The following is a 13,599-nucleotide window of genomic DNA, read 5'->3' on the forward strand; positions in this document are numbered from 1 at the left end:
CCACTGTTCCAACAACCGACACGGGTGGTAAGAAGGAACTGAAGGGCCATTGGGTCGGCAGGGGTATATATTCACCGCCATAGTGGTGCCACTCCAGGGGGGACCCAGCCGACCCACTGAGTGTTGCTAGGGTAAAAATCTTCCGGCGAATGTGCACGCGGCGCGCGCACACCTAAATGGAATCAGTATGAGCAAGCACTTGAAGAAGAACTACATTTTCAATGAGGCTTCAACCCAACCTCAAAATTTGCATGTGCACTAGTATGCATGCGCAAAATCCTCCTTTGCATTCACCAACAGGCAAAGTTAGCAAGTAGCATGGGTAACGGCACCCATACACAAGCAAGGGTGTGCAAGGGCATGCAAGCAAGTTAACTCAACTAATTTTTCAGAACAGAAAATGATGGAATTTTCCAGGCTTGTCCCAAGATTTTTCCCTATGGATCTCACCTGTTACCGCAATGCAGGAATCTAATGCTCTATTTCTGCAAGCACATATGATCACCACATAGTTTGTCTTCACTAGCTTCCCTTCAATGAGCAACTTAAACATTTCTGAAAGTCCCTCTGCAAGAGAGTAACTGCACTCGATGATATGGACGCTGTCATTGCAAGAGCTGGCTGCCAACCCTGCTAGCCAGGGAAGCTGGGCCGATGTCATTGGTGCAATCTGGCTGGGAACCGGAGGGAAAGCCTGTGGAATGGCCTGTTGATATTGACGGATTTCAGAGAGGTGTGACTCCCGCCATGAACGCATGAATATTTGTTCCAAATCCTCAATCAAAGGGACCTGGTCTGGAGCTAAAGAAACATCAGCATTAGAGGCCCATTATAAATCACTTGCAAATAACATCAAACTGAAAATCAAGCCCCTCTCCTCTGAAAAATACAGCAAATTAAAATTCTTTGAGCACTGATTTTTCTCCGGTTTTACACACACAACTCCATTGTCTTTACTGGCGTTACAGATGGTTTACATCAGAATCAGGCTCTTTGCCCATATAAAAGATTTAGGGCCAGATTCCGGTCCACATTGCAGCCCCTTTGCGTCACCATGTAAAGCTTCCCTAACTGGGAGCAGAACATTCCCTCAGCACTGGGAAATCCCTAACTGGCTAAGACTCTACACCGACACTCTTCCAGCGTCCCACCGGTGTATGGGGTTATCAGGGCATGGCTTGGTGGGGAGGGAAGGGAATAGCTAGTGTTTGAGAGATGTTATGCTCAGTGTAAGTTAAAGCAAATCTCAGCATAGTTTAAAGTCAGGCCTCAGCAGCCCTAGCAGTCAGCGGGAGCAAATCTACCATATAGCCACTTTTGTTCCATCCTTGGTTCCTACACAGAGCAGACGTCTCCTGGACCCAAACATCCGGGTTCTTTATCATTTCAACAATGATTTTTTGGACCACTGCTGGAATGCAAAATGGATATTTCATTGATTTTAAAGCCAGAAAGGATAATTATAATCAACTAATATGACATTCTATATATGGAGTGTAAGGTAGACAGAAAGCTGGCTAGATCATCGGGTTCAACAGGTAAGTGATCAATGGCTCCATGCCTAGTTGGCAGCCGGTATCAAGCAGAGTGCCCTAAAAGGTCAGTCCTGGGGCCAGTTTTTGTTCAATATCTTTATTAATTATCTGGAGGATGGCGTGGATTGCACCCTCAGCAAGTTTTCAGATAACACTAAGTGGGAGGAGTGGTAAATATGCTGGAGGGTAGGGATAAGATTCAGAGGGACCTAGACAAATTGGAGGATTGGGCCAAAAGAAATCTGATGACGTTCAACAAGGACAAATGCAGACTCCTGCACTTAGGACAGAAGAATCTCATAAACTGCTACAGACTAGGGACCAAGTGGCTAGGCAGCAGCTCTGCAGAAAGGAACCTGGGAGTTACAGTGGACAAGAAGCTGGATATGAATCAACAGTGTGCCCTTGTTGCCAAGAAGTCTAACGGCATTTTGGGCTGTATAAGTAGGAGCATTGCCAGCAGATCGAGGGATGTGATCATTCCTCTCTATTCGGCATTGGTGAGGCCTCAGCTGGAGTCGTGTGTCCAGTTTTGGGCCCATACTACAAGAGGATGTGGAAAAATTGGAAAGAGTCCAGCTGAGGGCAACACAAATGATTAGGGGGCTGAAGCACATGATTTATGGGGAGAGGCTGAGGGAATTGGGATTGTTTAGTCTGCAGAAGAGAAGAATGAGGGGGGATTTGATAGCTGCTTTCAACTATCTGAAAGAGGGTTCCAAAGAGGATGGATCTAGACTGTTCTCAGTGTTACCAGATGACAGAACAAGGAGTAATGGTTTTAGTTGCAGTGGGGAGGTTTAGGTTGGATATTAGGAAAAACTTTTTCACTAGGAGGGTTGTGAAACATTGGAATGGGTTACCTAGGAATGTGGTGAAATCCCCTTCCTTAGAGGTTTTTAAGGTCAGGCTTGATAAAGCCTTGTTTGGGATGATTTAGTTGGGGATTGGTCCTGCTTTGAGCAGGGGGTTGCACTAGATGACCTCCTGAGGTCCCTTCCAATCCTGATATTCTATGATTCTATGATAACACAAGTGACAGAATTTCACCCAGTGATTCTATCCAGCCCAACAGATGTCATTGAACTAGAGTACATTTTTCCCAAAGATATCCAATCCTGATTTAAGTGCCCATCAACATTTTTGGCAGTCCTGATTTCAACGGGAGATAGAACTTACCAAGGACTTAATCCCAGGGGAACTGCAGATGCTCAGCACATCTCAGTATTTGGCTCTATATTTTTTTAAGACCCAGCAATCAGCTCTTTCACTACAGCAGGAGCTCCTTTAGTTAATCTAAAAAGCACTTAGTCTAAGACATCTTAGTCTTTACTCAACAATAGCAAAATGTAATAATTCTAGTCCAAGATTCTACACGTGCAAAAAAACTCACCTAGCTGAACAAGGTAGTAGACGGTTAGTAAAAGCTGCATTTCCTCTGAAATAGGCTGTATTGTAGAGGCACCGTACTGTTCATAAGCCCTAGATATGGACTGTGAATTTCTGTAGCAGGTGTACAAAAGAGGGCTGACTATAATGTCATTAAGGTTCCCACAAAGATAAGGGAAGTTCCCATGACCTGTAATATAAACAATATTTGCACTTGTCAGATAAACTTAATTTAATAATTCACTATGCAGCCATCAAACAGGTCACTAACACTTTAAATGGTAACAGCTCAAACAATATTTCAGTGCTCGGGGGAGTCAGCGAAAGAGATTAAAACCAGTAGGTGATGCCATGTCTAACACCCTGGTTCCATGTGTTGTGTCCCCATAATGACTAGTTCTATTCTAGACAGCTGCTATACTGTGATCATCACCTCAGAAACCAAGTGCCTTGCAGGAGCACATTAAGCAATGTAAATAACGTCAGCCACATGTGCTGTGGTTCATTCTCTCATCTCTTCCAAGGGGAACAACTGTGTGTGGAGTGGTTTGTTTTGGTAGGGTTTTCTGTTTGGTTGGATTTTGCTGGGGAAGGGGTTGTTGGGGTTTTTTGTACATGCTGTTTTGAGTTTAGTTAGAGAAGGCCAGTCAAAGTGCACCTTGCATTTGGAGTGGACGGTGATGAGGTTTGTGATGGTCCTTAGTTCCTGTGGGAGTTTATTCCTCAGTCTCAGACCAGCCTTCAACAAAGCTCTATCACCTGCACAAATGAGCTTTACCCTAGCTCCCCCATACCAGATGAGCAGAGAAGTTGACCATGGTCTTCATCCCAGAGCTTTAGGTGATCTTCCTGATAGGTTGGGCACAAGCTACTGAGCACCTTTAAAGATAAGGACTGAGAATGTTCCATGTAGAGAATAAGAAACTAAGGGTATTACCAGCTAATGGAGGTAGCTCAAGTGGTAGATGCTTGTATTTTACAGGCTGAAAGTCCTAGGTTCAATCCCTACTCAGGGAAGCAAAGTTGTTACAAAGTGAAGTCCCACATGCAGAACAGAACTGTTGATTTCAGATGCTCAGAAGGAGCTTCCCCTGAGAGAAAAAGAGTATTGCACATTGACTTAGGGCTTGTCTACACAGTGCGCTGGTGTGCAACACACTAGTGTGCACTTACTGTGTGGACCCTTGCGCATACTCAGGGTTCCTTAGTGTGTGCTGATGTAGTCCCATTTCAAACAGTACTGCATCAATGCACACTAGGGAACTTTCAGCGTGTGCCAGCAGGGTTCATATGGAGTTAGTGTGTGATACACTGGTGTGTACTACATTTTACATCCCAGCTGGTGTGTACTAACTCTAAAGCTATGTCTACACAGCAATTAAACACCTGCAGCTGGCCCATGTCAGCTGGCTCTAGTTATGGGACTGTTTAACTGCAATGTAAACATTCAGGCTCTGGCTGGAGCCCAAACTCTGGGACCCCATTAGGGGGTAAGGTCCAAAAGTACAGATTCCAGCCTGAGCCTGAACATCTACACAGCAATTTTTAGTCCTGCAGCACAAGCCCCATGAGCCCAAGTCAGCTGACCTGGGCCAACCATGGCCATACCATGAGTCTTTTATTCCAGTGTAGATGTACCCCAGGTGTATGATGGCTGCCCCCCAAAGATGATAACACCCTACTACTTAGCCAGCATTTTACATGAATAGACTGTGTGAGCTTTACATCTGTCCCTCACAATGCACCAAAGCTGCAATAATTTCTTATACTCCACCATCCCAACCCAAACAAAGACTACAGATGTTCCTAAAGTACCTGCTAGAACTGTGACGTAGATAATGTCTACTTTAGTCTACACTGAGATGTAAACACAGAGTACCCATCACAAATTTAAATCTACAAAGGCCAAAGCACTAATTTATGGCCTTACACCCCTTAATTGTTGACCAATCTTATTCCTATTGCATTAAATGGGAATTAAGCATTTGATTTGCATGGGAGCAGGATTACAACCTTGAGCTCCTTGGAGCTTTGCTTTTTGTTTTAGGTTTTTTTGAGGGGTGGGTTGATTGGTTGGGTTTTTGGGTTATTTCTTATAATTATCAAGTTAATTGATGTTTGCACATGTAAAATCCTATACAAGTTTGTTCTCAAAATACATTAAATTGCCTTTAAGCCTGCGTCCAGTGTGTTTAAAATTTCTTCCCTAAATTATAAAAGCAAGCCAATATCTTTGCATGTCTCTTGCACACATGGATAGTTTTTTTACCTTTAAATATAACTGGTTTTGCTTTACATATTTTCAGCAAGTTATCAGGAACAGAAACTGGTTCTCCAGAGGCCACCATTGGAGAAGAGACTGGTCCCACCAGAGTAGAATGTGTCAAACATGATAGGCCTCCCACATCTAAGAATTAATTCATAATGTTAATGAATCATCATATTGATGCAAATAAATTCAGAAAGTTGTTTTTCTTGATGAAGAGTATTAAACACCAACAGCATCTGCATTCAAGATCAATGTTCCATTCTTTTTACAACTACAAAACAAATGACTCATGAAATGCTAATAAAGCCTATATTTATTATGTTGGCTTCCTTAGAGTAATAATTACATTTCCAAGCCCTTGAGTATCACACAGGTCTAAAGATTGCAAAATGAGCATAAAAAACAACATGCTGGCATGAGTTCAATAATATGGACAGCCATGGCTTTATCAACAGCAAACATGTATGATCTGCATTTTTCCACTATAGTAACGTATTCAGGGATTCCAAGGGAATGTTCTTGCTATAAATACCTAGAGAGGGAAATTAAAAATCACCAAAATGTATCATTTTTTTCAATGTCCCATTTTTGACAGCAGTCATACTCCAAACAGGAGATAAAAAGACCATTTCAAAGAAAGCTAGTAGATTACAAGACTGGTTTCAAAGTAGTTAGATGCTGAGGCACTTTTCAAAATAATCTGAGGCACCTATATGGATCTTTAGGCTCCTAATTACCTTGTGAAATCTCACCCAGCACTCATTATTTTTTAGACAAAACAATTCAACTAACTTACCATTTTTATTTCTATTTGAAGTATGCAGGTTAGGCTGCAAGTTCCAAGTTTCAGTCGATGATGGCGACTCTGGAGACCATCCCTTGTGGCGCTTTTTAGGAGGCCCTGGATTTGTTAAAGTGCCTGAGTAATATTAATACATCAGAAAATTATTAATATGCAAAATGGAGGAATATTTTAACTTGTTAAATCACATGCATGACAGTCCAATATGATATTTGATAGACAAGCCCTAAATACAGGCTAATTATTGTACTAGTTTGCATCAAACATGCACACAGACTCACTAGTCCATATACGACCTTTATTTTACTGTACTGTGTTACACCTTAATAATTTCAACTTTCCAGGGCAGGGACGTGTGATTCATGGTAGCACAGTTCATCTATTTTACAGCACTGTGAGTTCTGGGAAATCGATACTAGTATAGCATTAATTAATATGTTCTTACCCTGGAAGCCAAGAACATATATGTTTTATTCCTTGTATGTCCAGATACAACACTCAAAATGAGCAGATTTAGCAATTAGGAGACATTGGATAAAATCTGGCAAAGTGCATTCAGAGACTTAGGAATCTAAATCCCATTGAAACATTATGGTACTTAGCAGCTTTTGAAAACATTACCCACCATCATTACTTTTGCCACCCCATACTGGTTATCAGCTCTATTGCTCTGATATTCAAGGTTGGAAGCTGTGGAGACTCAGCAGCTGGCTCCGGCACCTTTGTATGTACTACCAATCACCATGTTGAGTCACATTTCTGCTGAAGTTACCGGTCTTTGATTTCTTGTGTTTTCCTGTGCATTTCTGCAAATTTCCAGAATGGTGAACTTGCACTGTTACCAGTGAGCATTTCTGACCAGTGGATGTTACGGGTTTTCTAGGTTTTGCTCAGAATCTTGTAAGACTGAGCTCTTAGTCTCACCCTACCTTAATATGCCAAGGTACCAGCACATCTATTCACACTGTCAAGGCTATCTTGACAACAGAATGTAAGTCATGTATACTTCAAAACCTGAGTTTGAGTCTTATAGATTAAAAAAAAGGTTATGACATTTTCTTTGTAAAAGATACAATACAAAAATAAACTACAACATATGTGTGGAACTTGAATGCCTTCAGATCTGGAATAAAGTTATTCACTTGAAGATTCATCATAGAGCTAGTATCTACTAAAAAGTTAGACTTTTGTCCTTTATATTTTCCCCACATAAGGGCGATATATGGCCATTTGTTCTACTTTCAATTACTTATCTTTCCAGCATAATCCACAGCAGAAGGCACAATTTCAAGAAGAGCAAATCAATATAATGTATTTATTTTTTGAAAATCCCCAAATCCTGCCAGGTCTCACATGGGTTATGTAATTCACAGATATCTGATGGTTTTCTTTGTGAAATGAGAAGGTGAGATCAGTCCATTTTCTAATAAGCAAGTACCCATCCACTTACAGAGGCAAAGTGGTCAAGGACTGAGTGGGCATGGAAACTGAACTGGGATGAAGCATGCTGGCAGTGTAATTCAGTGAAGATTACCTAAAATTAACCTCAAATCTGACTTTGGCTATGATATGGCTATTAAGAGTTTTCCTGCCCAAACAGCAGCTCCCTGGTGCTCATGCAGAAAAATTTGGCAATCATAGACAGACAGAACCATTCTGGACAACCATTTTAAAACAATATTGTTCCTGGTGCAGTCCAAAGAGTAATGTGAACAGTGTCTTAAACTCTGGAGCTAGATGTCTAATTGGAATGATCTTTCCCAATGTGGACTGCATCCTTTGATAAGCAGCTTCTGATTGGTCAGAATAAAGCCTTCCTGGATCATTGAATTGATGTATAAAACCTGTTCTGGAGTGACTATAAGAAACTGACACAGACAAATCCTTCCAAGAGTCTGGACACCGAGTAAAGGCTGATTTCTTTTCAAACTAAAATAAGAGTAAAATGAAATAAAAATAATAAATTACTGTTCTGACTTCTACAGAAGCCATGTCAGAAAACACATAAAAACACACCTTGAAAGTTAATCAGGAACAAGAGACTTTATTAACACAATGACTCTTAGGGGAATATTCTGATCCAGAAACAGGAATTTATGCCAAATAGAATACTTCAATTTCCCCTCAGGTAACCAAATCAGAATATACTATTTAGATTGTTTAAACACAAAGTTCAAAGGTACCTAAGACTGATGGTCTTGTCAGAGCTGGCAGATTATTTTTCACCAACTGTTGTTTGGGAGAATCTTTGCCATTGTAAACAGTTGAACCTAATGCTGCTGTTGATGGGAGATGATCAGATATTGTGCCTGCCACAAAAAAAAAGTTATTTTAAATAAATGATTAGAGAGGAAGATCCTCAGATGATGTAATGAACTGATCAACTGGTCGCTGATTTCAATGGAGCTATGACAATTTACATCAGCTGAGGATCCCCCTCATAGTGTTTACCGCACTAAACACAGTGGGCCCAGTTTGGATCTCATATCCATTTTACAATAGTGTAACTCCACTGACTTCACTGGAGTTACTTGGGGTTTACATGTGGATAATGCCCCAGTCCTGCAATCAGATCCACATTCAGCCCATCAGCACGAAGAAACCTGCTTCCATGGGAAGCTCATTGCAGGAATGGGCCTTAAAACAATCAAGCATTGTATCAATACAAATAAACTCAACCAAAATTTTGAGTTTACATTTTTTTCCAAACATATTTTTATTTATCAGGAGTTGACAGTGTCATGTAATAAATAGGTAGATTTGACTAACCTTAACTCTGTTTATAATTACTTTTACTTTTTCTACATTCATCTTTCTAAAATATACACACATCAGTGATGTCCTAGGGGGATTAATGCTTTGTTCTCAATAAACACTAGGTTTCCAAATCTTAACTGTTTAATATATTTGGAGTTCAGGCTCCTCTCTGATAGAGAGAAAAAAAAATGTCAATGGAGTTACTGCAGTTCTCAAAATATAAATACCCATGAAACTCATAAGACACTGGACAGCTGATTTCATTAGGAGGAAATCCAGAGAGATCATTTCACCTTTCCTCAGTAAACACCCACCTAGTCACCCCAGGAAATGGAAAAGCAAACCTTCAGAAAGTAAATATTTTTAACCATAGAAGATATGGTGGGTTTTTTTTAAAATATGAAGACCTTGACCTTAATATGTCTGAAATATAAAAAATAAACCAATGCCTTTAATAGCAAAAGAAAAAAACAAAAGCTTTTAACCTAACTTCCATATAACCTCTGCAATAAAAAGGATTCCCACTCATATCATAAAATGGATCAGAGGAACAAACTGAAATAAACAAACTGATTTCCAAAACATTTGTGGCTAGATAAGCAACAGCTGCAAAATGGTGAAGCCCACTTTCATCACCTTACAACAGATGGATCTCAAAGATTTGGCTTGCCCTAGCTATGAAGAAGCTCACTGACTTCAAAAGAGAAATATTTTCTGACCATTAAGCTATTTGTCAACTCTTCATCAATAACTTTGAAAAACCGCTTGTAATGAAAAAGTCTTCAAAGAACTATTAACTTCCTTTTTTCAGAGCTATGACATTATTATATCAGTTACTTGATTTAGTTAACCCAGACATCCGCATTTTATTCATTTTGTGTTGTGTGTTTCCATTTATACACATACACACTCTAATATTTAGTAACCCAAAGGGTTCCTCTTCAAGTTACCTGTTTGTTGAGTCCCAGCCGGAGTGTTTGGGTTTGGTGCTGGAATAAGTTCACTTGTGGTGGTTAGCGGGGGACCAGAACTCTCTGGAGGTTGGAACAAGCTGCTTGAACAAGGACCAGATGAAGCCTGTCGGCCTCTGAACTCTAAGAAAACAAGACGGTTCAAATCTGAGTAGGAAGCTACGACATCCTCTGAACTCTAAGAAAACAAGACCCTTCCACTGAGAACCAATACAAAAGCTTTATCTTTGTAAATTTAAATTGAGAATTTAGAACATGAACTAATTTGATTCAGTTGCTATGGTATTTGGAAAGCGGGCACTAACGGTTTGTCAAACATGCCATCTTTTTATTAGACAATTGCTTTCTACAGCTGCTTTTTAGTAATCACCTAGCTTTAAAGACTCCTTTGTTTATCTGTCTCTCTCAGGCTTTTCTCAGACGCTAATCTCTGTGCTATCTAAACTCTGCAGATGAGAACCAGAGCTCCAACAAGACAGCTTCATTATCTCACCTGCCCCTTTCCAGCAGATTACAGATCCTTTGGTAAGAGCTCCTTGTGCATTCCTGACCAGATAATACTTTAAGTGTTTCTGTTTCTTGGGCTGAGTGGTTAGTTTAAGATTGATGTGATTGGAAAATTCAGTAAAGTAGCAGAAGCCCTTCTTTCCACAGCCAACACAATTGCCAGAGAAACCTGATAAAATAAACAGTACAAAAGATCTGGTAAGATAGGTGACAGTAATACGTAGACACAACACTTCCCTGGGATGGTGAGCATTTGTTCTAAATAATTCATCTGATACAAACATTTTCTTACTAAAAAAATTAAGTCAAACCCTCCAAATTGCACTTGGCCATCAGGTTTCCTAAATTAAGCTTCACAGTTAGTAAATACATACCTTGTTTTCATTGTCTATGGTTATATTTTCCATTTCAGACCACTTTCAAAACATTCCAGATACCTTCATACCCAGGTCATAGAAATGGAAACAGGCATTTTAGGCCTGGTCTACACAACACAGCTTTTAGCGTAAAAGTCAGGCAGCATAAACGCTGTTTGTCAGCACTTTTGCCAACAAAATACTTCCATCCCCTACGAGCGGAGTTCAAGCCGTTTACACTGCCACTTCCCGCCACAAAACATTTGCCTTTCGGGGGGCTTTTTTAAGCACCTGTGATGACAAAAGTTTTGTCATTCAAGTAGCATAGAGAAAGGCTTAGACTATTAAGGCCCTGACTAGAAAGTACTTAAGCATGTGTTTAAATCTATCCCTATGCAAGACAGCACTGAGCAAGTGCTTAATTTTAAACGTGCACTTAAGCACATTTTTAAAGTGCTTTCCTTATTAGGGTTGCTCTCCTGGGTCAGGGCCTTCAGGAGGAAGTATAGCAAATCCCTCCTGACTTAAGACAGCCTTCCCAAATTCGGGGGCTAGTCTGCATGACCCATCTGCAATATCACAGAATTTGTTTTAAAAACTATTATTTCTCTGTCTGATACCAAGGTGCTTGGGGCTGCATGGAGCATGAAGAAGACATTCTCCCTGCTTGTGCCAAAGAGCTCAGGGCCTGATGGGATAGCTGCTCCACACACAGAACTCCCAGGGACTTTGTGCAATTCACTTAAATGGGAATTCCTCACACTGAGAGACCATAGGATTGAGCCCCAAGGAGCAGGTGTTGTGCTCTATTTGTTATTTAAATATATAACAGCACTCCTTCGGGGCGGGGCAGATTGACACTGATTGGTTAATTTGTACTGTGGTCTGGGATAGCCTTATTTTTCTTGCTGCTTTGTAACGTATTTACATAGGAATTGTCATAATGGATCAGACCAGCACTCCACACAGGCTAGTACAAGAAATGGGCACTTATGGAATAACTGGTTCCTATGGACATTTCTTTCTACTCCCTCATCAGTTAATATATGTGTTATGCCCTGAAGAATCAAAGTTTTCCTTTCCTTTCCTTTAATCCTATCTAATGCGCATGTGGATGTGTCACCATCCGCATAAAGGTCTAATCCATTTTTTAATCCTAGGATCTTTGCTAGGAAAATCATGGGAAAACTCTCATATGAAGATTGAGAAGACACTCTCATATGAAGACTGAAAAGATTGAGATTGTTTACCTTAGAAAGGAGACAAACAGGAAAGGATGCAATAAATGGACAAAGAATAAGGAATGGTCTAGAGAAGGTAGATCATGAGCTTCTGTTTCCTGTTTAATATTACAAGGAAAAAGGGACATTCAGTGAAATTGAAAGATGGCAAATTAAAAACCAGTATAAGGAAATTCTTTTTCATTAAATGGGTGATCAAACTGTGGAACTCATTAATACAGGATGCCACTGAGGCTAAGAATTTAGCAAGATTCAAAAAGGTGGCTGGACATTTACATAGATAACAAGAATATTCAGAATTATCATAGTTAATGCTAACACATTTTGGAAAGGATATTAAACCTCATACTTCAAGGCGTAAGCCAAAACCTAACTATTAGGGTTAGGAAGACACCTAATGTAGGGAGCAGACTATTCCACATCTTTCTAATATGAGGTTGAGTGCACCTTCCTCTTAAGCACCTGGTACTGGCCACTGTTGGAGAGCGGATATTGAATTACATGGAGCCCAGGTATGATTTAGTATTGAAATTTTCAAGGGCCAATATATTGCTGCAATGAGTTCCACAGATTAATTACTCACATGTTAAAACTATTTTCTTTTATCAGTTTTAAATTAGTTACTCTTCAATTTCACTAAATGGCCTTGTTTTCTGGGTTATAAGAGTAAATAAGAATGGTTTTACTTTCTACCATTTGTTATTTTGAATCCTTCTATCATTTCCATCTGATTCACCTCTCCTCTAAATTGAAGAGTCACACTCTTGCTAAATTCTCTCTATACTGAAGTTTTTTTATGCCTATAATCATTTTCTTAGCCCACTTCTGAACTCCTTTGGTTTCTGATTTATTTATGTTGAGGTAGGTCCCCATATCTGAACCCGTTATTCCAGGTGAGGATGTACCAATTTATATAGCAGCATTATAATATTTTCAGTATTATTTTCTACCCCAGTCTTTATACATCCCTACATTTTTTTTTGCTTTTTGGCCACTGCTGCCCACTGAGCAGGGGCCTTCAGAGCTATCCACAAGTCAGCCGATATCTTTCTTATTCACCCCTCCTGTCTGTTAAGAGGTTCAGGGAGGAGTTTAAGATACAACCCCTCCGCCAGCCCCCTGTAGAGTGGCACAGCACTGCACCAACTCTCCTTACAAGGCTACAATTTTGCCTGATCCTGAACCCACTGGAGTCAATAGCAAAACTCTCCTTGGCTTCAATGGATGCATGGCGAGACTTCCCATTCAATAGGTGATAATAGGGAAGCTTATGTTAATATTTTAAGTCACATCTTTCACACAAATTAAGTTTTCAAATTAACTGACAATATTTTTGTTTTACTGAGCTAAGGTAAACTAAAAGCACAGCCACTGAAATATAATGCTCTATAAACACTTGTTCAGAAGGAGAATACCAGGAAAAGTATTGTTCACTTTGCTTACAAATCTGATTACCCTCGTAATGGCTCAGCAGAATGTATTAAAGGCCAAAATTCATCCTCTGTTGGTCTGGTATCTAAGGGTACTAGGTCTTTTTGCTGGCTGTGTGTTGGAGCTAAAGTGTATTGAAATATGACTGTTACATCTCAGGTTCTGGTATATAGGTTAGTAAAGGTCACTATGACTTATAACACTAGGACAAATTAGCACTCTGTATAAGCCTCCAAATTAAACCAGGTATCACAAAACCATCTGTCTAACATCACACAAACATCAATAGTAACAGGAGAAAACCTACAGTTACTTCAGTAATTAAAGGCAACAGTAAAAGG

The 13,599-nt window shown here is 40.0% G+C and overlaps 1 protein-coding gene across 4 annotated transcripts in view; it reads right to left on the reverse strand.

Moving 5' to 3' along the window:
* Window positions 1-13,599, reverse strand: part of GREB1 (growth regulating estrogen receptor binding 1) — a 168,383-nt gene that overhangs the window by 52,958 nt on the left and 101,826 nt on the right. For all 4 annotated transcript variants that reach the window (XM_032792329.2, XM_032792326.2, XM_032792323.2 and 1 more), the window contains exons 5-11: window positions 10,217-10,399; window positions 9,703-9,846; window positions 8,179-8,304; window positions 5,990-6,112; window positions 5,194-5,331; window positions 2,929-3,114; window positions 451-801 (exon numbers count right to left, since the gene is read on the reverse strand). In XM_032792329.2, the coding sequence (XP_032648220.1) occupies window positions 451-801; window positions 2,929-3,114; window positions 5,194-5,331; window positions 5,990-6,112; window positions 8,179-8,304; window positions 9,703-9,846; window positions 10,217-10,399 (1,251 nt within the window). The remainder of the gene's footprint in view (window positions 1-450; window positions 802-2,928; window positions 3,115-5,193; window positions 5,332-5,989; window positions 6,113-8,178; window positions 8,305-9,702; window positions 9,847-10,216; window positions 10,400-13,599) is intronic.

Source organism: Chelonoidis abingdonii, chromosome 3, assembly GCF_003597395.2.
Source record: "Chelonoidis abingdonii isolate Lonesome George chromosome 3, CheloAbing_2.0, whole genome shotgun sequence".
Classification (NCBI taxonomy): domain Eukaryota; kingdom Metazoa; phylum Chordata; order Testudines; family Testudinidae; genus Chelonoidis; species Chelonoidis abingdonii.